Source organism: Dendrobium catenatum, unplaced genomic scaffold, assembly GCF_001605985.2.
Source record: "Dendrobium catenatum unplaced genomic scaffold, ASM160598v2 fragScaff_scaffold_390, whole genome shotgun sequence".
NCBI classification, from domain to species: domain Eukaryota; kingdom Viridiplantae; phylum Streptophyta; class Magnoliopsida; order Asparagales; family Orchidaceae; genus Dendrobium; species Dendrobium catenatum.
This window is the reverse complement of record NW_021318852.1, coordinates 5,455,680-5,483,139: the sequence shown is the minus strand read 5'-3', so window position 1 is coordinate 5,483,139 and position 27,460 is coordinate 5,455,680. Positions and strand designations below refer to the sequence as shown.

The window sequence follows — 27,460 nt, the reverse complement described above, 5'->3', positions numbered from 1 at the left end:
CTATCATGATTGCTGTTGCAGAATATAGAAAATTGTTGTGTCCCTTCCGTGTCATATACTGTAAAACTTTTACGTGGTCCCATCTTGTGTAATGGCTGTCTTGTTTCTGTGTTTTTGCTTTGCAATGTGCTCAATAACTAGAAGCCTCCTGTGTTTTATTTTTGTGTATTTTTTCTGCAGATAAATATGCCCGATAATCTGTTCAGCTGATGATTGCACATTATAAAACTATAATAAGCAGGCCATGCATTATCTTTTATGTGAACTTTCTATTTAATGGGTTTTCCATGATGATTTTTATTATTAGATCTGATTCCAACTGAACTTTATCTGCTCAACCTTATCATGTGTCCATGTTGATGTCTTATTATTCATTGTTGACAACTAAACATAAGGCAATTGATTGTCTCGTTTCAGTTCTATGACCTAAATGAGATGCTTTAGTCTTCCCTTTTTTGCTTGTTCTGATTGGTGGAACTTCAGTACTTATATGATTTATGTTTGTAACCCCTTTCTCTAATTTCATTATTATGTTTATTGCGCATGGATCCATGCTTCTTACTTAATTTTTATCTCTGAATGACAACAGCTATTCTTTGTTTCTTTGGACTGCTACAATTTAGTGTTAAAGCTGTATTTTTTACCCCAACTGTTTATGCTATCACAGGAAAATATCTCCACCAGTTATTGAATCTGTCGTTCTCCACGTTGATCATCTATCTAGGAATGTAAACGAGGCACATTTAAAAGAGATATTCAGTGAGTACTTTTTTCGTCAGAACTAGATAGGTCTTCTGTTTCCTTGCAAGTAAAATATTTGTTGAGAAATGCTTCAACATTGACAGATTGTATGAAAAATTGTCCAAGCAATTGAAAATTTGCTATACTGTCTTATTTTGATTCAGACTTTTCATTGTCCAGACATTTGACAGATTGTAAATTCACAAATAATGACAGATGGCTCTAGACCCAAAGTTGATTGACTTACATGCTATTTTCCACATTCTGATCTCACTGCATATTAACTTACATTTTACTTGGTGATGAGGAAACTATTTTTGTTATAACTTATACATTGCTTTCATAAAGCTGAAGAAACAATGCTTGTTAAAGCTGGATGAGTGGTTCTTTTTTTCATAGTAGCTTTTAAAGCTTGACCATAAGTTGAAGCTTGTTTTTTGGTTCTTTTAGGCGATTCTATCCAATAGCTTTTTGAAGCTATATGCTCTTAATATGCTTGTAGATTATACTTCTTTTACTTAGAAGCATCTCATTGAATTAGGATGAGTTAGTATGCATTTCACTTTTTTTTTTCTATTATTTAGGTATTTGATATATATGCGGACTAACTTAATAATTTAATATAACGTTTCCTTGATTCTTTTTATATCATTCTTGTGTTTGCCCTATATTTTGTGAAATGTTAAACTTTGGTTCCCCCCATACCTAACATTACTCAGACTACTTACCTTTTATTTGTGTGTCCAATTTTCTTACGGCTTTAACATTTCTTTGGGTTATTAAAAGTAAATATAAATTCATGAAGCTTTTCCTTCAAATTTCTTCATACTTGCGATTTTTAAAATATTGGCTATAATGTATGATTTAATGTTCTGCAATGAGTTACTGTTAGTTGATTCTGATTGTTTTTGCGATTTATGTTTGTAATGAGTCAATGCTAGATTAATATTTAATAATATCCATTGGTTTTCACAGATATGGTCTTTATATGATTATGGACTGGTTTGTTTTTTACTGGGACCTTCTGTAATTCATAAATCTAATTTTATGCCTGCGATCTCCACTACATTGTTCTAAATCTCGGGCTTTTATTTTGTGAAGCCTTTTAAGTAGAACCTACCTTTTTTATTGCTGTCCAACATTTGTCTTTTGGGGTTATTATGAGCATCTTCTAGGCATATGGTGAGACAGTTTTGGCTGTTATGATGTATCCTGAGAATCTGGTAATTATTATAAACCTGTACTTTATGGACAATTTCCCTAAACGTATGTTAGAAAGGTTGTGTCTAACCAGGTTCTCTTATAACATGGTTTATCTGTAGTGTTGGGTTGCTTGGTTTTGTCCCATTGGAGTCGATCAATATTATTAGAAGAGTAAATGATATGTGGTATAATAGATTTAAGCATCATCGATCTATTATATAAATGAATTGGGTATAGAAAAGCAGATGTTTTATAGAGTTAAAAGCCGTGATTAGATATTAAAAGTAAATTGGGAGTATTATGTGATGCGAAGGTTTTATGGATATTTAAAAGATAAATTTAATAAAGCTCTAATAAGTCCAATTATGCTGTATAGATCTAAGTGTTCGATGGTAAAAAAATTGTTGATCATTTAGTTGAACATAGTGGAAATGAGAATGTTTAGATGAATATGTGGGAAAACAAGAAAGAATAAATTAACGTATGATCATATTAAAGGAATAAATGGAGTGTATAAAATGAACCAATTGGACGGGTAAATAGAATTTGCGTCGAAGAATTATGAAGGAAATTGAATACACTTAAGGTAACATAGGTAAAAATTATTTAAAACGATTTAAATAATTATTTTCATCTCATGTAGAACTTAACATAAATAAATGAAAAATAAAGATTCTATAAGCTGACCTCAATTAGTGTTGATGAAAATAATAAGTTCTTCCATTTTAACAGTTAGAGCAATTGCCTAAGCTTCTTGGGCATAGTGACATGTGTTATATATGCATTGGCCTTTGTTATGTGTAAGCATGATCATTGACACTAGCGGCTTCTAAGCCATGAAAGGCACCGTTATTTGATTTTGAATTGCATGTTTACAGGTAATTTTGGTGAGTTGGTTAATGTGGAGCTTTCAATGGACAGAAATGTAAGTGGCTTTTTTAGTCTACTTGGGACAATTGTGGATTTGAAATCCATGGCTCACTCTTTGTTATTTTTAAGGTCAACCTTCCCCGAGGTTATGGTTATATTGAATTCAAGAAGAGAACAGATGCTGAGAAAGCCCGTCTTTACATGGATGGTGTATGTGCTGTTATTTGGAAAAACTTATTAGCGTCCTTTAGCTTCCCCCCCCCCTCATTTTTTCCTTCAATTTATGCGTTAATCTTATTGTTTCTTATCCCATAACAGGGTCAAATTGACGGAAATGTTGTTTCAGTAAAGTTTACTTTAGCACAACGGCAGAAGGCTTCATCCCCCCCAAAGGTGATTCCTCCTCCAAAGAGAGAAGCACCTCAAAGGGATAAGATCCTTACTGGATCAGAGAAAGAAGTTCCACCCCGTCCTAGGGAATGTAAGTTACTGAGCTTTAAAATGGATTAATAAATTCTACTTTCCAGATCCAACCCGTTATTTGTGTTATTCTCTGCATTTATTTTGAAAGCCCTGCTGAATTATTATTTTTGTTTCTTGCCTAGAGTTCAACATTGAGTATGTTGTTTTATTTTCCCGAGAGTTTCGATTTTTTATTTTCTGCGTTCCTTCTGTTTTTTATTGTTTTTCTTAAGTTCCCAGCTGGTACTGATCTTATTTTTACCTAATGTGCTTTGGCAATCATCTTTTAGTAGGTCATAAAAATATGATACCTTAGATTGGTATCTGTTTGTCAGATCTATACTGTTTTCATACGTAAAACTGATATTCCTCAATGGTTAGCTTCTCCGCGTCGTAGACCGCCATCTCCACCACCACGAAGGCGATCTCCTGCTGCAATTCGTCGACCTGATTCGCCTAGGCGTCGACCTGATTCCCCTCCTCGTCGCCGTTTGGATTCTCCAGTGCACCGGAGAGCAGAATCCCCTCCTCATCGTCGTGGAGAAACACCACCTCGCAGGAGGGCTGCTTCTCCAGTTAGAAGACGCTCTCCCTCTCCCCGAAGACTTAGATCACCCGCACGGTTTGTCATAGTTATGCAATTCTGCTAACAAAGTTTGTCGACTCTTGGCTGTTAGTTGAGAACTAATTTCCAAGTGAATCTTAACTGCAGTGTTTCCCCACGAAGAATACGTGGCAGTCCTTCCCGCAAGCGCTCCCCATTACCTCTCAGGAGGAGGTAAGTCACATTATTGTTTTTTGAGCAAGTCTAAATTAGCTTCCCTATTTATCTTCAATAATTATTTTGATCTCATTAAAAGTGGGCTTGCCACTCTTTTTCATGATAAAATACTATTCAGTATTATGCATTGTTATTGTTGCTTTAAGAGGTTATAGTATTCCATGAATAGTTTATCATATTTACTCTCTCTATTATTTTTTTTGGCTGCAAAAGTAAATTGATTTTGTAGTAAACTCAGGCTTCATTTGGGGCAGCCTTCTTAATGCTTTCTAAAGCAACTTTTTGTTATAAAAACTTCTCAAAAGCAAAAAAATAATGGTGGTTAAAAATTGTCCCAAATGAAGCCTTAGTCTGCTTGGTTAATAGATTGGCTATAAGTTGAGAATTCAAAGAACTTTTTGCACGTAAAACATAGGGTGAATCAAAAGATTTTTTCAGCATGAAAGCAGTACATTAGTGACTTATCTACTGTAGTTTGAATTGCATTAGTAACTTATCTGCTGTAGTTTGAATTGCTTTAGAGTTTGCAAAGATCACATATATAACCTATTTCATGGAGTTTAAAGCAAATGAATTCTCTAAAAGAATTGATGTTTATAGTTAAGTAGAATTGTAAAAAATTATGAAATGATTATGTTGAGCATAAGTTGAGATATATAGAAAATTCTGCATTAGAGGGCTTGATGATCATTGATAAGTGTTTGTTTAATGTAGGAATGTGTATTATATTTGATTAGTTGAAAACTATTTTTTTAATATGATTTTGAAGGCTAAAAGATGCCAGATGAGTGGAGAATGAGTGTGTTAATTTCTTATTTTAAGAATAAAGGTTTTGCATAAGATTGTGCGAATTATAGAAGAATAAGATTAATGTGTCATACTTAAAAACTATGAGAGAGAGTTATAGAGCATAAGTTATGACATGATACTAATGTTTCTCAAAATTAATTTGGATTCATGCATGGTAGGTCTACTATGGAAGCTATACTTTTATTGAGTGGTTTGATGGAGAAGTATAGAGAGAATATAGAGGATCTTCATATGATATTTATTGATTTATAGAAAGCATATGATAAAGTTCCAAGAGAAGTGCTATATAGAGTTCTAGAAAAGAAAGGGGTTAATAATGCTTATATTGAAGTCATTAAGGATATATATGCAGTAGTTGTTACTTGTGTTCAAATACAAGGTGGTTTGACCAAGTATTTTCCCGTTTCAGTTGGATTACATCAAGGATCAACTTTAAGCCATATCTTTTTGCTTTAGGCATGCATGTTCTTATTAGATATTTGCAAGAGGTTGTACCATGATGTATGCTTTTTGTTGATGATATTCTTCTTGTTAATAAGCTAGAGAGGGAGTTGAAGGTAAACTTGAATTATGGAGGTCAACCTTAGAGTCTAAAGGTTCTCATTTTAGTAGATTTAAAACTGAATATATGGAGTGTAATTTTAGTAGTAATAGATCTGGTTGGGGGGATTATAACTTTGGGCAATCAGGTCATTAATAAGAGTTTACGTTTTAGATATTTTGGGTCTATTGTTCAGAATGATGCTGAAATAGATAGAGATATTATTAGTAGAATTTGATAGTTAAAGTGGAGGAATGCATCGGGCTTGTTGTGTGATAGAAACCCTTCATTAAAAGAGAAGCATAATATTAAGTTAAGTGTTGCAAAGATGAGGATGCTTAGGTGGATGAGTGGATTTACTCATAGAGATATGATACGAAACTAGCATATACGCGAAAAGGTTGCAATAGCTCTAGTGGAAGATATAAGATTAGAGAGAGTTGCCTTAGATGGTTTGGTCACTTAAAACGGTGACCTTTTGATGACCCGGTTAGGAGGGTTGATGTATTAGATTTAGCTTATGTTAAGAAAGTTAGAGGTAGACCTAAAAAAACTAGGTTAAGAAATATTAAAAATGACATTTATTTATTAGATTTAAATGAGAATTTGACTCTTAACAGAGACACAATGGAGAAAATTGATTGATGTAATTGATCTCACGTAGTGGGATAAATGCTTGATGTTGTTGTTGTTGTTGTAGGTGAAAACTAACTTGAAAGCCTGTTTCAATGAAAATCACAAAAAATAGCACCGTATAAATTTGAGAGGAACAGGCGGTAGTGAGGACAACAAGTTTGATTGAGAGATGATGGGCTCTAAACTCTTGAAACAATGAAAATTGGCGAATGCAATTTCTGTTTTATTTGTGAATGTGAATTTGGAATCCCTCCCTTTAGTAATAAAAAGAGGGTGAATGAGAACTTATAAAAGGAGCATTCTTATGTTCATCTGATATGATGAAATATAAATAGAAAATAGCATATAGCATTATGAAATATTATTCTATTTGCTATTATTTTTTAATTATTAGAAATAATATCCATTTCTAGCTCAAGGTTTTTATTTTGGTTTCAGACTTTTTGGGGATTTCAATCGAGGTGGTAGCTCTGGTTTGCTATTTCATTTCTGGTTTCAATTTTAAATTTAATTATTATGTTTTATATAATTTTTCATAGTATACATAAGAAAAATATCAAATAATTAGCGAGTGTAATCTTAAATGTATCTTGATATTTGTAAACAAATTTAATTAGTTATATACTTGATGTATTAAATTTTTTTTCTTAATTTCGATTGTATATTAATGTATTTTGTAATACCAAGCTTCTATATTAAATATTTAATTTTATGATTAATAATGTTAAATAAATCACTCTATCCTATATATTTTATAAAAGAGCTTATTTTAGAAATAATCATATTCAGTAGACACTAACTATTTTTAATTGCATTGATATAGATTACATATATTGCTTAGGTAGTATATGTTAATATTAGAAGCTTGGTATTGTGCTTTACTATGAATGTTTCCCCCTTTGACAAGTCAGGATTGAATCTTGGACAATGTTATTGGGCTGCAAAAAGTTTTCAAAGTGCATGTGGCCAGATTGATACTAGTAAAAAGCTGGAATTTGAGAAACTCTTTTTGGATCTATTTTGGGATATTTTAAAAACTATGAATCTGGTGATTTAATATGGAGTGCTCTGTTTTCTATAATGCCATTATGCACATATTAATGTTGAGTTTATATTAGAGTCTGTTTGGGGTGGCTATAACTTTTTATAAAGGTGGTTGTGAAGCTGTTTGGGAAAATAATTTTTGGGAAAATAATTTTTTTGAAAGTTATGTGATTATAAATGTATTATTCATTGAAAAAGTTGGATAATAGTTTTTTTTTACAGTATCCACACAATAGTAGATATGGTTGCAAAGAGCATCTTCCAACACAGATTTTTGGGAAGCAACAGGAAAACAATAGCTAAATGAAAGTGTGATTGCGGTATAAAAAGCAAAACAGTCAAAAAGCTATCTCAAATAGGCCATTAGGCTCTACTTGTGTTTCTATTGTTGATAAAGTATGACAAAATGTTGATGTCTAAAAGATATTATAGGAGGCTATTTAATATAGGTGTGTAAATGAGCTGAGCCAACTCGAACTCGGCTCAGTAATGAGCTGCGAGTCAAGCTTATCGAGCCACGAGCTTGAGTTCAAATTCAAGCTCGAATATTAAATGAGCTCGAGTTCGGGCTTGTTAACAAACTCGACTTGTTATTTAAAATTTAAGCTAATATAAAATTTTTATGTATTATATATAACATTTATTATAACATTAATATAATTATTATACTAAGAGTTATACAAGTTAAAAAAAAAACCTAAATAACTATTTCAGCAAAGTGCTAATTAAAGCTGTAGCAGAAAATAACTGTTGCTGTTTTCTTTTGTCGAGAAAAAGTTGTTGCAGTAGAGAGCTAATTAAAGCAGCATAGTGCTATTTTTCTAAACTAATTAAAGAAGCAGGCTCTCCTTCAAGACCCGCACTTTGTCCTTATTCCTCATTTTTTTGAGCGAGCTTTCTTTACAGCCAACATGTTCTCAGGGACGATGAAGCAAAAGCTTCAGCTCTTCCAATCTTTCTTCTCCACGGCCGACACTTTCCCAATGACGACGAAGCAAAATCTTCAGCCTCGATTTTATCTTGAGTTGAGCTCTCGAGCATGAGAGAAAATGGACTAGTCGAGCTCGAGTTTTCGAGCCACTCTTTTGAGGGACAAGTCGAGCTCGATTTTGTTGCTACTTGAGCTCGACTCGACTTGTTTATGCCCCTAGTTTAATATGATATTGTGATGCACAAATTAGTATTTAATTTTTTATAGACTTAGAGGCTATTTGGATACAGGATTTAAGTAGGATTTGAGTGAAATCTTGCCAAACACAATAAAGCCACCTCAAACTTCACGATAAGTTAAATCTAAATTTAATGCGGTTCTATACTTTTTCTACCCTTAATTTGGTAGATGTATGGGATTTAGTCGAATAAGAGCGTGAAATGGTGGAAGATAACTACCTTTACTACGAGCTCCCTTTGTGACTTTAGATCTGACAGGAAGAGCATCGTTGAAGGAGGCAAAGTGGAGTTTTATGATTCTTTCAAAACTCTCTCATACGAAGTAGGTAGGAGTCGAACAACAACGAAGGAATGGAGAGAACAAACCCTAGACAAGCCTAAGGCTATAGGAAGGGCATAGAAAAAGACCAAAGAGGAGGAATTATCGAAATAGCTAGGTAATGGCAGAGAAGAATATTATATATCCAACATGTCTCTTATATCATTTCAAATATGTTAAGCTCAAACCCAACCCTTGGGTCAACTTGGTTGACCCAATAGGCCCTCAAGGGTCAAAATGGTCAAGCTAACAAAATTAACCAATTCAACCCTTAGGATCACCTCTAGCAAACTCTAAACATCATTTGAAATCTGTTGAGCCCAACCCCTATCCCTGGCTCAACATGGTTGACCAAGTCAACCTAGGTTGACTAAACCAAATATAAATTATATGTTCACTCAATCCAATCTCAAATCAACTCCAAACTCAGTCAAACTCCTTTGAAGACCTTTCCTAGTGGTTTGGACTTGACTTGCGCTGGCAACCACACCGGCGCCGCGCCCGCGTCATGGTCGACGATTCCATAACACTGTTCCGATAGTGTCGTATTCGGATGATGAGGAAGGCATACAACCTCATTTGGATGCATCTGATTTGGCAGAGGAAGACCGACCGATCTATTATGAACAACCTCGCCGATACCCCATTCAGCAACGCCAACCTGGTGAGTTCCGCATTAAATTGGATATTCATTGTTTGATGGGTGTTTGCAAATCGAAGACTACCTGGATTGGGAGCGGGTCGTCGAAGCCTTCTTCGATTACATGGAGATAGCACCGGAGAAGCAAGTCAAGTACGTTGTGTGTCGTCTCAAAGGCGGGGCGGGCGCGTGGTGGATGCAACTCTTATAGTCAAGACGGCGGGAAGGAAAGGGGAACATTACCAGTTGGTACTGGATGAAACAGTTATTGAGGGGACACTTCCTCCCGACGGATTTTGAGCAGATGCTATATGTACAATACCAGCATTGCACTCAAGGCACCCGGTCCGTTAGTGAATACACGGAGGAATTTTACCGCTTGAGTGCCCGAAATAATTTGAATGAATCTGAGACGCAGCTAGTGGCAAGATACATTGGAGGTCTTAAGGAAGTTATTCATGATAAACTCGAATTGAACTCAGTTTGGACTTTGTCACAAGCTGTCAACTATGCCCTCAAAGCGGAAATCCAACTTAACCGGCATCCGAGAAGTGGCATCACTCGACGATACACGGCGGAACCTAGTGGAGATGCAAGTAAATCAACTACTAGTGGTGGCAGTAAGCCCACCAATTCCCCAGTGGGAGGCCCTGGAATATTAGGCGCAGAGCCTAAGCCGCCCTTCGTCAATCGCCAAAGTACTCCTGCTAGGGAGAACAACCCGTATGCTAAGCCAGTGACCTTGAAGTGCTATCGTTGCTTTCAACCCGGACACAAGTCCAATGATTGTCCAAATCGGCAGCAAGTACAACTAATTGAAGGGGAGCAAAATGACGACAATCTGGACGCTGAACAAGTGAACGAACAAGACTTTGAGGAACTTCAAGCGGATGAAGGTGAACCACTAGCTTGTGTCATGGAAAAACTCCTGATAGTGCCTCGTCAAACTGGCATCTCTCAAAAACATGCCATATTTCGTACCCGTTGCACCATTGGCGGCAGTGTCTGCGATTTGCTCATTGACAGTGGGTGCACCGAGAATATTATTTCTCGATCGGTAGTGCAAAAATTACACCTCAAAATGACCCTCAACCCACATCCCTATAAGATAAGCTGGGTAAAGAGGGGCGTGGAGATAGCTGTGTCCGAAATGTGCCGAGTGACTTTCTCAATCGGAAAGAGCTACGATAGTTTAATTAATTTAATTAAGAGTATATTGTAATTAGTAAATCAATAAATAGTTTGATGAATTGATAAATAATTTAAATTCTAATTGTATTATTAATATTGTTCGTTATTGATGGTAACTAAAATTGGAAGTAAAAATTATCCCTTAAATAACTAAAAATATAATTAAGGGTAGTTAAAATTTTGATAAGATTTAATTTTAATTCTCAACAAAATGTTATAATTAAAAGTACAAACTAGATTTGCATTTTCAGTGAATTAACCACCTTAAATGTTATAATCCACCGGCTGCGGTTTTGATATTGGGGTAACATTTTTGTTGGTTGCTTTGTCTTTTCTAAATGTCATTCATTTCATCACCATTTTTTACTAATAATTCAATGATTTATTTTAGTAAAGAAAATACTCCTCTATTTACAATTATGAAAAGCACTTAGTGATCTAGGGAAAATGACAACGTGATCATATTTTTAGTATTATTTAAAAAAATTATTAGGATGGATCAACAGAATTTGCTAAAGCAACACTCTACATGTCCGTTTAGGGTTACTAGCAATGGAACAAACTTTTACCAACTATAGAGAGACAGTGATGTCGGGACTTTGGTAATTGAGAAAATTTGTGATATGCATTGTAGCAGCACTTTTTGTTTCTGATGCAGGACTAATTGAATTACATGCTTATGGAATCATTTGAACATTGCACAACTATTAGATTAGAACAATTTCGGAATAAATTACGAGCAATTTCAACGAAGAATTAAAACAAAAGAGGAGATCTCTTGCGTAGGCTAAATCACATGCTCCAAGTTTTGACTTCTCAAGCTAGTTAAGAAAAATAAAACAATACGGAACAGTAGTTTTCAAATTAATCCCTAATCTAACAACGAGATTTAGGATGCAGAGAAAGCACACTCAATTTCTATGAATTACTAAGCTTAGCAAGAGCACTTGGAGGAGACTTTCATGATTACGATCAATCCAGTGAGAATTTAGATTTCAAAGAAATAAGATGCAAGTGAAGAAAGAAACCTTTGTTAGGATTCACCATTCGTGAATGCTCAAGGATGATCTCTTCCAAATAATGTCAACAATCTCGAACTTTGTTGTAGAGAAAGAAGTTTCTTTAATAAACGGTTGGGGATCTACTTCCAATTGTTAACCTCAAAACCTGAAATTGTGTTCAGGTTTCGCTCTAGAAATCTGAGAGAATTCTTAGATTAATGGGTGGGAAGGAGAGGATTGGAAGGAAAAACTCAAGGCATCCCAAGACTTAGCTTAATGAGAGCAGGTGAGATTGGAGAGGAGAGGAGGCGGGTCTGAGTGGGAGGAGGGTGTTGGGCGGCTAACAGAAAAAAGAGAATAGGGAAGAATTGATTTATTTCTTAAAGTGACATGTCCACTTAGGCAACAAATCAATCCAAGCAAGGTGAGTTGGAGAATTCGGTCAAGAGGGATCTATGGGTGATTTCAAATTATTTCCTGACTAAGAGATGAGATTAGGAAATAATTCAAAAGGATTAATGAGATAAGAAAAGAGGCTGGCGGCATGCATGGGTGAGTGGGTGAGTTAATGAGAGCCAATCAAGATTCCTAATTTACGGTTCTAAGTTTAGGAAAGATTTGATTTAAATCCTTTGAATTTAAAATTCAAATTTAGACTAAATCAAATACTTTCCTTAAATAGATGAGATAATTTAGGAAATATTTTGAACTCAAATTTGGAGGGATTTGAATTTCAAATTAATTCCAAATGATCCCAACCTAAATTAGGAAACAAAATAAGAGAGGATAGGGGATTAGTGGCCGGCGGCAATGGGGATTGGGGATGCTTGGCCTTGGGGTGTTGGGAAGTGGATGAGGGCTCGGGTGAGGGGCTTTGACCGTGAAGGGGGAGGAATTGGGTGGAGGGTTTTGGAAGCTCGACGATGAGATGATGATAAGATAAGGAAGATAAAACCACGAACCCAGCCGTCTCCAAGGTTGGTGGGTGATACGCCAATCTCCCTCTCCAAGGGATCTCTCCAAAACTCTCCAAGAACTCTCAAAGGCTCTCAAACACAAGTGCAGGAAAAAAAAATTCATAATCATTCATTAGCTCAAAACAAAGGAAATGAGGCTATAAATAGCCGGGTACAAAGACTCAAGAAAATAAAAGACCAACTTGCCCTTTGGGCTTACATGCGACCACTCCCATGAAAGGGATACAAAGGGAAATAATAACGACATCTAAGCAAATAATAAAATGCATAAATAAAATAAAATACAATAATGACTCAGAAATACAAGGACTCGATCGTGGCCGTAGATCGGCGGCCACGTCTCTGATAAACCTTCCACGCTGATCTGATGTCCCCATCAGTTTCTTTTCTGTTGATGCAAATGAATGCTAGGCTTTTTTGGGATGGAGGTAATGCATGGAATTTTTATTAAATTTCAGGGGCAATTGTGACATTGGGTAGGTACTTTTTAGATGTATTTTTGAGCAGCAGAAAATCTTTCGCTTCCTGTAGCTGCTTTTGACAACAATTTTGGCCACTTGCTTTTTATAAAGAAGGGAGAAAACAATCACTCAAACACCATCCAGAAAGTCCAACAGCTGCCTTTTCTTCCGCTATAGGAAGAAAGCTTAAACAGACAATCTTATTATTTATTAATGTAAAACATGGATAACTTGTAATATGGACTTGATGAATATTAATTTCCTTCACCATTTGCACTTGGATAATTTTAAAAGCTAACGGTTATGGAATTTATAAAATGTAGGTTGATATGACAATTATGAGCTGATGTTTTTATGGAATTAAGATTCATAAAGTTGATTTGGGCTTCGTTTGGGACAATTTTTTTATTGCTTCTTAAAACAACTTTCTAGTACAAAAATATCTAGTTCAAAAAATTTTTGTACTAAAAAACTGCTTTAGAAAGCAATGAAAAAGCTGTCCCAAATGAAGCTTTAATCCTCATAATATTTACATAAATTATGAATGATGTGAACAAACTCATTATCACACTTCCCACCATGGCCCCGAGGTTGAGTGTTTAAGCTCCCATGGCGGTGGTCATGAGTTTGAGGCTTTATATGCGGGTTTGTGTGAGTGTAAGATTAAACTTGCTCAAAGTTTTCACATTCTTTTTATTATTTAATTATCTCATATTTTTTACGCATTGACATGTAAATGTTGCTTAGGCAGTATGGTAAGATATATTAAATTCCTATAAATATTTTTTGAAACTTAAACTAAAACTTGATGTTAGAAAATGATAGTGCAAAGACACATAATGCTGAGATGCTATAAGTATAATTCATTGGATATATAAATGAAAAAAATATGCCATATTTATTATTACAAACACATGGCATGTTCATGCCCGTACACACTTCTATATTAAACACATTATCCTTCATATGAAAAAAATATCTGGAATAAGAGACAAAGGGAGCATAAGAGAGTTTAGTATGGAAACAAGAAAAGAGAGGAGTTTTAAACCTAAACATTTTCATTTACTGTGGTAGCATTGTAGCAGTTAGAAGGAAAGATTTTCTTTTAGCTAGTATAGATAAGTTGTCAATACAAAGAGGCGAGAGTGGCAGAGAGAGGAGAATACCTAGAGAATAGGGGAAGGGAATCTTTTCAAATTAATTTATCTTTCTTTTGTTCAATTCAGGTCATAAAACTCATATTTATTTGAATTCAATGTTAATTCAATTCTTGATAATTACTAGTATTCATATCATGAAATTTGAAATAAAGATAATTCTTTATATTTAGTAAAATAGAGTTAAAATAAATTATAATTTTATTCAAATTATTAGAAGATTTTAGAAATAGTTTTCTTGTGTTGTATCAAAATGTCTCACTATTTGTCCTAATTTTAGCAGTAGAATAGAAACAAGCTGTGCTAAACTGTGATGGACAGCAAAGATATGGATTGGGAAAGGAATAGCAGGAAACCTCTATCTATCTATCTATCTCCATCTCTCTTTCTTTCTTACTGACCATTTCTTCCACTATCCATATCTCCCCCATTTGCCTCTTGGTTGTGCCAGACTGTTCACGCCTTGTTCTCTCTCTCAGCCTATCTCTCTCTCTCTCTCTCTCTCTCTCTCTCTCTCTCTCTCTATCTCTGTGACCATACCTTTTCCTATCAATCTTTTAACTATTTATAACTTAGTCTAGCTCTGCTTAAAGAAAGAGGTAGGGAGGCATCTGAGGATGTACTTTGCCAAAATAGGCTTATTTGTGTTTAAAAGTGTCGGATATTGTTCTAAGTGGTTGCATACAGCTATTTTTGCTTCATGGTTGGTTTCCAGATTTTGTTTTGAGAGGCTAATGGTGCACAAATATTAGTTTCTACCTTGTAATTCTTCTTTTACTGCAAGACCCAAAATATTTGATTAACATAGTTATCCTTGCTGCATCGTGATGCAATACTTTCAGATCTGCAATTTCAAATCTCAATTATTCTGGCTAACAGTATTAATTTTCACAATGAAGGTTCATGATAAACATTTGTATTGCAGATCACCCAGAGCTAGGAGAGCAAGGAGCCCACCAAGAAGATCACCTCCAATACGCCGTCGCAGCCGTTCACCTGTTCGAAGACCTGCTCGTTCCCGTTCTAGGTCAATCTCTCCTCGCAGGTATGATAATGACTAAGAGTTTGAATTATCATTTTTGTTTATCACTCTTATATCTCTTATGCTATTAATTAGGATGTCTATGATATTGAATCAGATTTTGCTTTGGATCAAAATCAACGCTGACTAATAAGTCAAGTCCAACTTAGATTTTGGCTTTATTGAACTTATTTGCAGAAAAAAGTAGCTAGTGATATTAAGAATAGGCAAAGGATGTGCTTGAGTCATTGTTTAAAATTGCATAATATGAGGCCCGCCTTGAGTCGTGCCTCGCCTTGCTAGCATGAGGTATATGCCTCACCATATATATATATATATATATATATATATATATTATTTACTTAAATCCAAAGCTAAAGCCCCAAACAAATCACACCTTCATGGATCCTTGAGCCGTAGCAACTTACTCTCGACTAACTCGACCTCCAGCCTGCCGTCTTCGCCATAGCCACCACCGTCGTAACCGCCTTGGGTGATCACTTGAAAGCCGTACACTGCCACCACCTCTTCTAACAATTTTGGGCTGTTAATCTTATCTTTATGTTGATGACAAGCATTTATGAAAGAGGAAGATGATTGAAATAAATGAAGAAAAAGCAGATTGAAATGTATTGAACTTCATAGGATGAGTCAATAGAGAAGTCAATTTGTTATGATGATGATTCAAATAAAGGAGATATTATTACGTGCGGGTCCGGACATAATGGAGGTACCTTGGTGTATGCTTTTTGCTGATGATATTCTTCTTGTTGATAAACTAGAGAGGGAGTTGAAGGTAAACTTGAATTATGGAGGTCAATCTTAGAGTAAAGGTTTTCACTTGAGTAGATCTAAAACGGAATATATGGAGTGTAATTTTAGTAGTAGTAGGCCTAGGGGGGGGGATTGTGACTTTGGACGATCAAGTCATTAATAAGAGTACATGTTTTAGATATCTTGGATCTATTGTTCGGAGTGATGGTGAAATTGATGGGGATATTATCAGCAGAATTCAAGTTGGATGGTTGAAGTGGAGGAATGCATCGGGCTTTTTCTGTGATAGAAAAGTACCCCTCAAACTCAAGGGAAAATTCTATAAGATGGTGGTGAGGCCTGCACTGCTTTATGGTGTCGAATGTTGGCCATTAAAAGAGAAGCATAATATTAAGTTAAGGGGCTGTTTGGTTGCCTGAATTAGGAGTGTAAAGTAAAAGAAATACATGTATTTATTAAATTTTATTGTTTGGTTAATTTTGAACAGAATAAAAGAAAATCATTAGAAGCATTAGGCGTGTATTAGGGAGCCTGTTTTGTGCGAATTAGAAACCCGCTCGTTTTGAGCGGGTTATAAATTCACTCGACGAAATTCCTTCCGTCGTTCTTGTCCGGCTTCATTGCTTCGCAGGGAGGTCTAAGATTGCACGAGAGGCTTCTTCGGCTCCTTCACTCTTGTTCGACTTCGCTCCTTCGACGACGTTCCCTTTACCTGTCCGATCGGAAGTTCGGACAGTTCGCATCATCGTCGTTGCTGTATTCAAACTTATCGCAGCCACTGATCTTCCCAACCCTGTCCAGTCCGCCTCCTACAGGCCAACCGACCCCAAGCAAGCTTCAATCATCCTCACAATCTCCAGCGGCCGTACTCTTTCCGGCATCGCCAGCTTCTGTCTTTTCTCCCCTGTTTTCTCTATTGCTTCCTCCGCTTTGTTCTTCGATACTCTGACTTGTAAATGCTTGATCTTTCGTAAGTATTTCTGCACCAACTCCACGGAATTTGACGAGTTCTTCTCCTCCGATGTCATGGAAAAGTCGACGGAATTGAAGAGTGAGATGTTACTGTTTTCTGGTAAAGTAGTGTTAAAATTGAGTTCTTTATCATGGCTGTCGTTGTCTTCGTCTTCCGAATCATTCTCCTCGCCGGAAATCTCTTTGGCAAGGATGAAGTCCAGATCGAAGAATGGTCCCTCGTCGTCGGTCGGTAAATTTTCGGTCTTTGGCGGGGGCGAAGATTTTGGCGAGGTAACAGAAGCCGGCGTGTTGCCAGCTGCTTTCCAGAAGTTTGGCAGACATAAGGAACAGAAGGATTCCATGGATGGATTTATGAGAATTCATTAAATCCCATCTCGGCAGATTTAAGGGATTTATAGATATATAGGGGATTTAAGAGTTTGATGTTACCTTCACAGCGAGATAGCTCCTGTCCTGACATTAATTTAGCATACCATGTGAATGTTGCTATTTGTCTCTCTATCTATATATGTATCCGATGTTCAGCTACTCTGTGAAGATTAAAATTAAGAAGAGTCGGTTTTTTCAGTTGATTTCTCGACTGGTACGAGTTCAGCTAGTTAAGCTGTTTGATGGTTTTTTTTAATTGTAGGTGGGTTAGTATTGGAATTTTTTATCATGAAGTTGATGCATGATATAGCTTAAGAAAATTTTCTATTAAATCCAAGCCTCAGATTTAGTATATAAAGTAGAAAATGAGGTAGCCAAATGGCTTGTCTGAAACACTGTTCAAATGTCTATAACTTTGTTAGACCGGTCCACTGGACCGGTCCAGCCGGTCCAGGCGGGACCGGTTCACGGGCAAAATCGCAAAACAGCTCCGCCTGGGCGGAAGCCGCGCGCGAGACGCACGTCTTGCGGGACGGTTTCAGGAAGGAAATTTGAGGAAGTTTAGGAGGGAAATTGATTGCAGGGACTGTTTAGGGAATTCCTTTTGAATTGTATGCATTAAATAATTGATTTGGCTAGGGTTTGGGCATATGAAATTTGGCTGAAATTTGAGATCTCTTAGATTTAGGTTTTCTTTGGGCTCTAGCGGCGTCTAGAGATTTGGGAGAGATCGATCCTCCTCTCGAATTGAGGATCAATTTTATCTTTGCTGTTTTCTTCTTCTACTAGTAAAATACAAGTTTTTCCTACGAATTTCTCTCAATTTTCTACAGTTTTTCCGCTGTTTTTACTGTTTTCCTGCTCCGGACAGCAGTATTTCGTGGAGATTTGCTGTAAAGGTGAATAGGAAATACTTGATTTCAAGTGTTTCCTATCAAACTTCTACATTGGAGTATGAGGACTTCAATGCTGCATAACTTCTGCATTGGAGATTTTGCTTCAGCGAATCCTTTGCCTTTTCTGAAGCATTTTAAAATTTTCTGAAGGATCTCTTTAAGTGGTACATTTATAGAATCAATCAAGCATTGCAAAGATTGATATTTCTTAAATTTTTGCATAAATGCTTTGAATATGAAATTTTTTGTTTATATAATTTTATGTGTGAAAGGTTACCGCTCAAAGTTCTTCTCTTGATCCTTTCTAATTTTCGACAACATCTAATACTATACATTGCCATTAATAAATTACGTCATGTTTAGGACTTACATGTATTGATCATATTTTATAATACACACCAGAATTTTTAATCTTAAAAAAAATTATAATAAAATCGTGCAATAAATGAATACACCGATTTTATTTTATAACATCACATAATACTAATTATGAAAAATACACTGCTTATATAAATTAACTAATTTTAATGCCAAAACAAATTATTAAGAAAAAATGCTTTTACTTTACTCTGTAGATACCTAACCAAACAAGAGAAACAATTCTCCTGCATTTATTTTGCAGACAACCAAACGGGCTCAAAGTATTCGGAATGCATTACATTTACTTTACATTGCATTTACTTTACACTGCATTTCTTTTTCAGGCAACCAAACAGCCCCTAAGTGTGGCAGAGATGAGGATGCTCAGGTGGATGAGTGGCTTTACCCTTAGAGATATGATACAAAATGAGCATATACGTGAAAAGGTTGGAGTAGCTCCAGTAGAAGATAAGATTAGAGAGAGTCGCCTTAGATGGTTTGGTCACATAAAATGGCGGCCTTCCAATGACCCGGTTAGGAGAGTAGAGGTATTAGATTTGACTTATGTTAAGAAAGGTAGAGGCGTACCTAAAAAGACTTGGTTAGAAAGTATTATGAATGACCTTTCTTTATTAGATTTAAATGAGAATTTGACTTTTAATAGGACACAATGAAGAAAAAGGATTCATATAGCCGACCCCACGTTGTGGGATAAAGGCTTGATGATGATGATGTTGTTGTTGTTGTTGGAGTCTGGACACAGATAAATGTTTGGTTATGTGACTTTGAACAGTAAAAACGCAGTGACTGTTCACCACTGCGCTTTATGAGTTATAATCTCCCCAAATAAAGACCTCATAGTGATGATATTACATATGATTTATGAGTTTTTGACAACTATTTTAGCTTCCTTTAAAAATTAAATATGGATGAGTAAGAAATTAAGAAAGTAAGAATTTGAAGTTGAACTTAATGTTATATGACACTTCTTTGCAATTCCTATATTTATTATTGTTCTCCTCTTATAATATTTGGATTTTAATTTCATTTCATTCAATTTATCATCTGTCATTTTACATCTTGTGCAATTTTTTGTTTCATATGTATGCCAATTTATTTATTTATAATTCAATAGAAAGTTAATATATCATCATTTAATATATTATTTGGGTATTATATAAAAATTGCTTTTAACTTTTATTTTCACTTTACGTTATTTTTTTATTGTGAGGTTTATGCCTCAAAACACCTTGATGCCTCACAAACGAAAAAAATACCTCAATACTTAATTGCGGAATTTAAAACCTTGCTTGGAGTATCAAAAAGAAAAACTAATAATAGTAAAAATAGTTGGTGATGGAATTAAAATGTGCAAGAAAAGATAAAAAATTAGAAGCTTTGTAATAAAAATTGGTTTGAATATAAAAGCTTGTAAAATTAGGAAAGATATAAAGGGGCCCGTAAAGAATCTAAGAAAATAATATACGATGCAAAGAATTTAACTATTAAGATTTATATAATGGATTAGATGTAAGGAGGGTGAAAGATGTATGTATAAGACTATAAGTTAGCCAAACAAAGAGATATAAAAGTACATATTTAATTCAATTGAAGTGCAAAGGATGAAGATCAAAAAGTGCTTTTGTTATAAGAGGATTTTCAACAAAGGTGGATGAGATATATCAATAAGCTTTTCAATGATTATGAGAATACTATTTATTTTAATGATCTTAGCATCTTAAATGAAAATGGAGAGGTTTGTTTTTATTGTTGTACTAGTAAAACTGAAGTTAGAGAGGCCTTAAAGAAAAAAGATGTGTGGAAAAGTGATTGTAGTTGATGATATTCTAATAGAGGCGTGAAAATGCTTAGGAGATGACGAAAATTATTTGTTTAAAAAAATTTTCAATATAATTTTGAAACTAAAAAGACGTCAGAAGAAGTGTGTTGATTCTTATTTTTAAGAATAAAGGCGATGCATAAAAATGTGTGAATTATAGAGGAATTAAGTTAATGTGTCGTACTTCAAAACTATGGGAAAGAGTTTTGAGCATAGGTTACAATGTGATATTAAGGTTTCTCAAAATCAATTTGGATTCATGCCGGGTAGGTCTTCAATGAAAGCTATATATTTATTGAGAGGTTTTATGGAGAAGTATTGAGAGAATAAAGAGGATTTACATATGATATTTATTAATTTAGAGAAAACATATGATACAAGTTTCAAGAGAAGTGCTATGAAGAGTTCTAGAAAAGGAAGGAGTTAAGAATGGTTATATTCAAGCCATTGTTGTTACTTGTGTTCAAACACAAGGTGGTTTGACCAAGTATTTTCTTATTTCAATTGGATTACATCAAGGATCAACTTTAAGCTCATATATTTTTTACTTTAGTCATGGATATTCTTACTAGACATTTACAAGAAGATGTTTCTTAGTGTATGCTTTTTGCTGATGATATCCTTTTTGTTGATAAGATTAGAGAGGGAGTTGAAAGAAAGCTAGAATTATGGAGGTCAACCTTAGAGTCCAAAAGTTTTCATTAATAAGAGAGTACTCGTTTTAGATATCTTGGATCTATTGTTCAAAGTGAATGCGAAATAGATTGAGATATTATTAGTAGAATCAAGTTAGATGGTTGAAGTGGCAAAGTGCATCGGGCTGTTGTGTGATAGAAAAGTATCCCTCAAATTTAAAAGAAAATTCTGTAAGATGGTGGTGAGACCTACAATGCTTTATGGCTCAATTGGTCATTAAAAGAGATGCATTAAGTGCTACTGAGATGATAATATTTAGGTAAATAAGTGACTTCACTCTTAGAGATAATGTGAAATGAGTATGTACGTGAAATGGTTGGAGTAGCTCTAGTGACAAATAAGATTTTAGAGAGAGAGTCACCTTAGATGGTTTAGACACATAAAACGTTGGCCCGGTTATGAGATTAGATGTATTGGATTTGACCTATGTTAAGAAAGAGAAAGGTATGCCTAAAAAGAATTGGCTAGAAAATATTAGAAATGATTTTTTTTTATTAAATTTAAATAAGAATTTGACTCTTAACATAATACAATGTAGTAATTATTCATGTAGCCGGCCCCATATTGTGGGATAAAAGTTTGATGTTTTTGTTGTTGAACTTATTTGGGAAATTATATGGAACATAGTTTTGATTCCATCCACACTCATATGGATTTCACATATTCTAATTATTGGAGCAGTCTCCCTTTTCATCATGCAAATGTTAGGGCTATGAATTGTCCAAAAATTGCTTGAAAATTGAATTAGACTTTGGCTTGGATCAAAATCAACAAGCTGACTATTACGTCAAGTCCAACTCAGATTGAACGTAATTGAAACATATATGTCAGTTTAAGCTAGCTCATGATTGGATTAAAATATATATGCTTGTATTTATAAATGCATGTTGACATATTTACATATATATTTAGAATTTAATTCGTGTGTGTATATTTTATATATATATATATATATATATATATATATCATGTGTAGAGCTTTTATTTGTTTGTACACCTTGCTTGTGCATGTAATGAAATTCATGCAAGTCATTTTTTCTGTGTACTTTCTTTATCCATATTCAATTTTCTATGGTTTTGAAATGGTGATGTTTGTTTCTATCTTCTAATTTCTATAATTTTTTATAAAAACAGGGTTCGAGCACCTCTTAGACGGGGCAGATCTTCATCCGTCTCAAGATCACCTAGTCCTCGGAAGGTTGGTTTCTTAGTATATTGTCATCAGCAAATGTTATTTTCCCTTCATTTTGAACTGTTTTAAGTGTGTATACATCAACTGACTTGAATTTCTGGCACAGGGAGCTCGCAAGGTAACCAGAAGTCGCAGCCCAAGAAGGTTTGTTAAAAGGTTTTCAATATTGAGATTTTTTGCACCTTGTACCATTTCATATATATTTTGCAGACATCGCATCCATTGCAATTATTATACTATTAGTTATATCAGTATCACCAATAGCATTGCTTTGAGCTCAACTTAACGACTTGATGTTACAGCCTTCTACAAACCACCAATGAACTTTTTATTTTTGTTTTAATTATTTAACTAACAGGCTATTAAAAAGATTTATCATTTATGATGCATTAATATCTTGTAATATTAAGATATCACATGCATCTGATAGAATTCAAACACCCTGTTGGCATGTTTGATTGACAAAATTATAATTAAATAGAAAACATATATGTTGTAGGTTAAACGAAGTAGTGTTGATGAGAACAAAATAGAGCAGGAAACTAAAAGTGACTTTTAATTTTAAAAGAAATAATTGAAATTTGTCTTTAGCAATTGATTTTTTTACAAATAATGTCTCTTTAATAATGTTCACTTTTTTATTTATTTTGCAGAATATCAAATTTATCATTACATGAATTGAATTGTATATATTTTTCATTTATTTAATTTGTGCAATTATTATATAAAATTTTTAGGTATTTTAAGATGCCTGTTAATTAGGTGTTTATGTTCTAGAAATGAATCAGCATCTCCTCGCCTGTATGAGGGGCTCATCATATATTCTAATCATTAAAAGTGGGCCACTGTGTTAATGCATTTTTTCTTTTGTATTTCTGTTACCCTTATTGAAGACCTGCTCGAGGAAGATCCGTAAGCAACAGTCCCAGCAGCAGTTCTGCCTCCCCTAAAGGACCTAAACCTTAGTATGCGACCGGTACTGAAACAGGTAAGCTCTCTCTCTCTCTCTCTCTCTCTCTGTCTGTGTGTTTTTCTGTGTCCACTCCCCTCTCCCATATCATCCGTACTTGCACCCTCTAGCTGCAAATTCCACTAGTCTTGCGGGGGTGTAGGAGGTTAAGAATAGAACTTTTGATGCTGCTGGACGACTATTATTTTACGAGTTGCCATTTATTTTGAAATTGAGTTGTTGAGAAAACTTCTAGTATGAAAACTATGTTGCAAAGCTCTTTATTTCAAGCGAGGCTCAACTCCGATTTGTTGCATGATACAGTACTTCAAACTGTTGCATCATCTCCTTAAATCGTTTCTTCTGGGATTTTAATGATGTTAGAGAACATTCTTAATTTTATTTCTGACCATGCTTCATATTCTGCTTTACCCGATTTAGATACTGGCAGGCCTTTTTTTCTTTATATTAACACATTCTGCATCTGTGTTAGTTGTGGCTGGTGTATAAAAAAAACGAGTCAATTTGATAGTTAAAGGAATTGCCCCCAATTATCATCCGGGCTAACTTAATCGACTCAATTGAGGCACTTGTAGTCGTCGTAAGAGGCTCTATCGCTGATCACTGGCAACAGGCCACCATCCCTGATGAATAAAGTTAAAAAATAAATTAGTTGAGGACGTAAAAATAGTTCTTACAAGATCCATATATATGATTCAAGTAGAATTATTCGGATGATTTTAGACAATTTCTAGAGCTCTTGATCTAATTTTGAAACTGCGTTAATTGTGTGTTGTTGCTTAAAAAAATGAATGTTACACTCACTGATGATGTAAGCGATGATAAAGGACATCATTGATAATTCGAATGCCACTATTTGATTTAAATGATGCTCAGCCACGATGAGGGATTTAAATCATGCAAAAGGAGCTTGGTTGCTTTGTAAATGGTTTTTATTTAATCAATAAATCGAGTTGAATCTTTAACAAAGCTTTATTAAAGGCAATATCTTAATTTCCTACAATCTTTACTTGATAAGAAAATTTGGAATTTTTAAATTTTAGTATAGGCATACTGTAAGTTTACTGTACGTTTAGTACGTATTAGAGAGATTTTTACTATAATATAATTAGTTATCTGACACAAATCCTACGGATTTCGTCATTAATACGAGTCTTGATTTTATTTTATTCATGTTTTTAAATGAAACACTTGATCCTTTTGCTAAACAAGTATTGATGAGTCAAGTGAAAAATTAGTTTTCTTCACAAACTAATTTTTTTTAATTTTGTTCCAAAAATGCTGCCTAAAAAGGTCATTTCTGCGCAAATTACTTGATTATAATTTCTTTTTGTACTGAAAAATGTTAGATTGAAATCGGTCTTTTTTGTGTTTTTGGTTTATCCAACCGACCAGACCCGCTTGATTTAAAGTTTTGTGTTAGCATTACACACCATGCCAAAGGTTATATGATCAAGATCATGAAATCTAACCTTTGAGCTTGACTGGGAACTTGCTTATATCAAGTCATTTATTAATTCGGGTATACTCGACTCTTAGAATCAGCAGATGAATTTAACTTCATAAGTCCATCAGAAAGTCCTATTTTTTCCATTCCATCTCCTAAGCATCTTATATATATATATATCATCCTTTTTTCGTAATACAATGCTTTAAATCAAAATTTAAAATCGATTTTAAATTAACACAAATCTTTTTTTTTTTTTTTTAAATTAGAGGCTTAGGAGATGTTGTTTGAAGTTTTTATTTTTTTATTTCCGTGAATCAACTTGCATCCCCTCATCGCGTTTGGCGCAGGATGTATATTGAGATTGTTATTAAACTATGCAATTTATTTAAATAACATTATCTCAGAATTTTGATTATAAGTATCAAGTTCTAAATGAACCCACACATTAGTAGAATATATTGAAGATAATAATAATACATGATTACATGGCACCGTGGTGAATTTTACAAACATCATTATTATAAGTAAGTCGTATATGCAAGCTAATGTATCTATCACTATGAAACCTCTAAACTATTTGCAATCCTAAATAATTAACATTAGCTATTTCCTCACTCGCATATTTCTTACAATATTTACAGTATTTACAAGTATGTGCATCATATTGCAGAACAACTTAGGTAGACTTTATCCTGTCCAAACGAAACTTCCTCTGCAAAATTTTTTTTTTTTTTTAAAGAAAAGAAAGGATGTTAGCAAAATGAAATATAATAAAATCAATATAATAGCATATATCTGATCCATATATACTGACCAGAAGAGCATTAATTTCATCTAACAAAGGCCGAAGCAATGAGACCAACATTTGGATGTCATCTTTTAAACTGTTGCAGTCTTGCTCATCATCGCTCATTAGGAAGCTGGAGAATACTTCCTTCTCTGGTATCAGCTTTAAAGCTACCTATCAATTTCCAACATTAAATCTTCATACATCCAGTTCAATTCATGCCTACATGTATTGAAGTTTCATTCTTATGCTTAACAAAGCCTAAGAATAACTTTTTTAAACTAAGATAATTATTTATAATCCATTTAGGTATGCATGAGCAAAAGAAGATAGTAATTGAAATACTTTGTAAGCTGCTGAGGAGATCCAGCCATGCCATGGCTTTAATGTGCTCTTGTAAGATTCTTCCACTATTTTCTCCAGGCTCCATTCCGATTCCTTCTCAAGGAACTCAAGTAGTGCTAGGCTAAAATTCAATGATCTGACCATCATATCACAATATTTTATTTATTTATAATTAGTTATTGAATAAGTTCAAAAAAAAAAAAAGAATTAATAGCCGTTTTAGAAGATAGAGAGAGAAAGAGAAGACCACCTGGTTAGCCATAGAATAGCCCTTGAGCAGCTATCACGCTTTCTTGCAGTTCCATCATCCATTTCTTTCTTTAATATCTCACCCAAACTTGAATATAGTGATGGATCTATCAAGTAGATCTTCTCCAATCTCTATTTGCAACACACAACAATACAAAATCAATATAAGCACTGTACTGTAAGATAAACTTGATTTTAAAATAACATAAATTTTCTTTTGATGGACCCGAAAAAGAAAACTATTATTACCTCTATATTTCTCTGGACATCCTGTCTCAGTACTGCCATTGTTGGCCCAATCTTATCTGTAGAGTGAACAGAAGACAGAAATTATACAGATTCATAGACTCCACTCCGTCGTTGACGAGGATCACAAAGAAATTATGAAACAAAGAACACAAAGAGAGAGAAAGTGTGTGTGTGAGAGAGAGAGGGTCAGACCAAGGATATGGAGGAGAGACTTGGAAGGGGCGAGGAAGACGAGTGTGGAAGGCTTGTGCTCCTCATGCTTCACTGCTACAGAGAGCTCCTCTGCGGCAAGCCTTATCTCTGTGGGGAATACATCTCTTTTGGCTTCTACTGCTTTCTTCATCTCTCTCTCTCTCTCTCTCTCTCTCTCTCTCAGTTGCTTCTTTGGCGAGCTCGCTCTTCTCTTCCTCTTTAGAAGGATCAGTTGAAGAAATAAAACTTGTAAGGTCAAAGGAGTTGCTTTCGTCACTCCCGGTTGCTGTTATCCCTAATTTCAATCCTGCAGCCTCACGCCTTCCATTATTATAACAAAACAACGCCGGTTTTGTCATTTTCGTCTCGCCGTATCCACAATTTTTCTTTTTTAAATTTCACATCCTTTTTTCTTTATATTTTCTGGATTTTTAAATTAAAATATCCTATATTCTAGAATTCTATATAGTTAAAAAAATTTTGAAATACGGAAATTAACATATAGAAATAATTCAGTTATAATTTTTATCAATAAAAATAAGTGATGTAAATATGATAAATTATCATAGGGTTACTTCTGTGTATTGTAATAATGTAAAAAAAAAAAATATTAAAAAATTCAAACGGCAGCAACATATAAATTCCAAAAAGACTTTGATTTGTGGGCAACACTAAAAATAAATACAGCTAAGCTCAGCACCATTTGGAATTACAATATGTGTGATTTGATTTAGTCAGAAAACCCTAAAGCAACTAATTAATATTTAATATGTGAAAATTATATTTTCTATAAAAATCGTTGGCCTTTGGGCATAAGTTTAGGGCACACGATAGGCCCAATGCTGCGGCAAAATAATCGGATTGAAGAGAAGCTGTTGATTTTTCAGTTTTTTTATTTGTGGTGGTTTAGGGTATTTATTTACAAATTACAATTACAATTATAATTACAATTACAAGGACGTTTTGATTTTGAGAATTTAGTCATTATTATTTTGAATGATGGAATAAAATATTAATTTGAGTACGAATATGTAAGTTTATTGTGTGGACTTTTATAAGTAGATATCCGTTGCTTATGAATCTGATATTTT

At 34.4% G+C, this 27,460-nt stretch overlaps 2 protein-coding genes across 2 annotated transcripts in view; one reads left to right on the top strand and one right to left on the bottom strand.

The window, feature by feature from the left end:
* Nucleotides 1-23,495, top strand: part of LOC110097528 (serine/arginine-rich splicing factor SR45) — a 30,900-nt gene extending 7,405 nt beyond the window's left edge. Inside the window, exons 3-12 of the mRNA XM_020823950.2 lie at nucleotides 668-759; nucleotides 2,823-2,869; nucleotides 2,944-3,024; nucleotides 3,133-3,295; nucleotides 3,658-3,898; nucleotides 3,989-4,054; nucleotides 14,930-15,049; nucleotides 22,070-22,133; nucleotides 22,234-22,271; nucleotides 23,021-23,495. Of these exons, the coding sequence (XP_020679609.1) occupies nucleotides 668-759; nucleotides 2,823-2,869; nucleotides 2,944-3,024; nucleotides 3,133-3,295; nucleotides 3,658-3,898; nucleotides 3,989-4,054; nucleotides 14,930-15,049; nucleotides 22,070-22,133; nucleotides 22,234-22,271; nucleotides 23,021-23,093 (985 nt within the window). The 3' untranslated portion in view covers nucleotides 23,094-23,495. The remainder of the gene's footprint in view (nucleotides 1-667; nucleotides 760-2,822; nucleotides 2,870-2,943; nucleotides 3,025-3,132; nucleotides 3,296-3,657; nucleotides 3,899-3,988; nucleotides 4,055-14,929; nucleotides 15,050-22,069; nucleotides 22,134-22,233; nucleotides 22,272-23,020) is intronic.
* A 1,481-nt stretch (nucleotides 23,496-24,976) lies between these two features.
* On the bottom strand, nucleotides 24,977-26,628 carry LOC110097529 (glycolipid transfer protein 3). Its single transcript, XM_020823951.2, has 6 exons — nucleotides 26,370-26,628; nucleotides 26,178-26,233; nucleotides 25,930-26,060; nucleotides 25,680-25,815; nucleotides 25,362-25,508; nucleotides 24,977-25,259 (listed from the first exon to the last, which is right to left on the bottom strand). Exons 1-6 carry the CDS (start codon nucleotides 26,518-26,520, stop codon nucleotides 25,224-25,226), a joined length of 657 nt encoding a protein of 218 aa, XP_020679610.1. The 5' UTR covers nucleotides 26,521-26,628; the 3' UTR covers nucleotides 24,977-25,223.
* Between the last annotated feature and the right edge of the window lie 832 nt (nucleotides 26,629-27,460).

Excerpts from the sequence above, each read along its gene's own strand:
- LOC110097529 (XM_020823951.2), bottom strand. The coding sequence starts at position 26,520 with ATGAAGAAAGCAGTAGAAGCCAAAAGAGATGTATTCCCCACAGAGATA. Across the intron at positions 25,816-25,929 it reads GCTATTCTATGGCTAACCAG|ATCATTGAATTTTAGCCTAG; the intron begins GTGGTCTTCTCT and ends TATGATGGTCAG. Across the intron at positions 25,509-25,679 it reads TCTCCTCAGCAGCTTACAAA|GTAGCTTTAAAGCTGATACC; the intron begins GTATTTCAATTA and ends GGAAATTGATAG.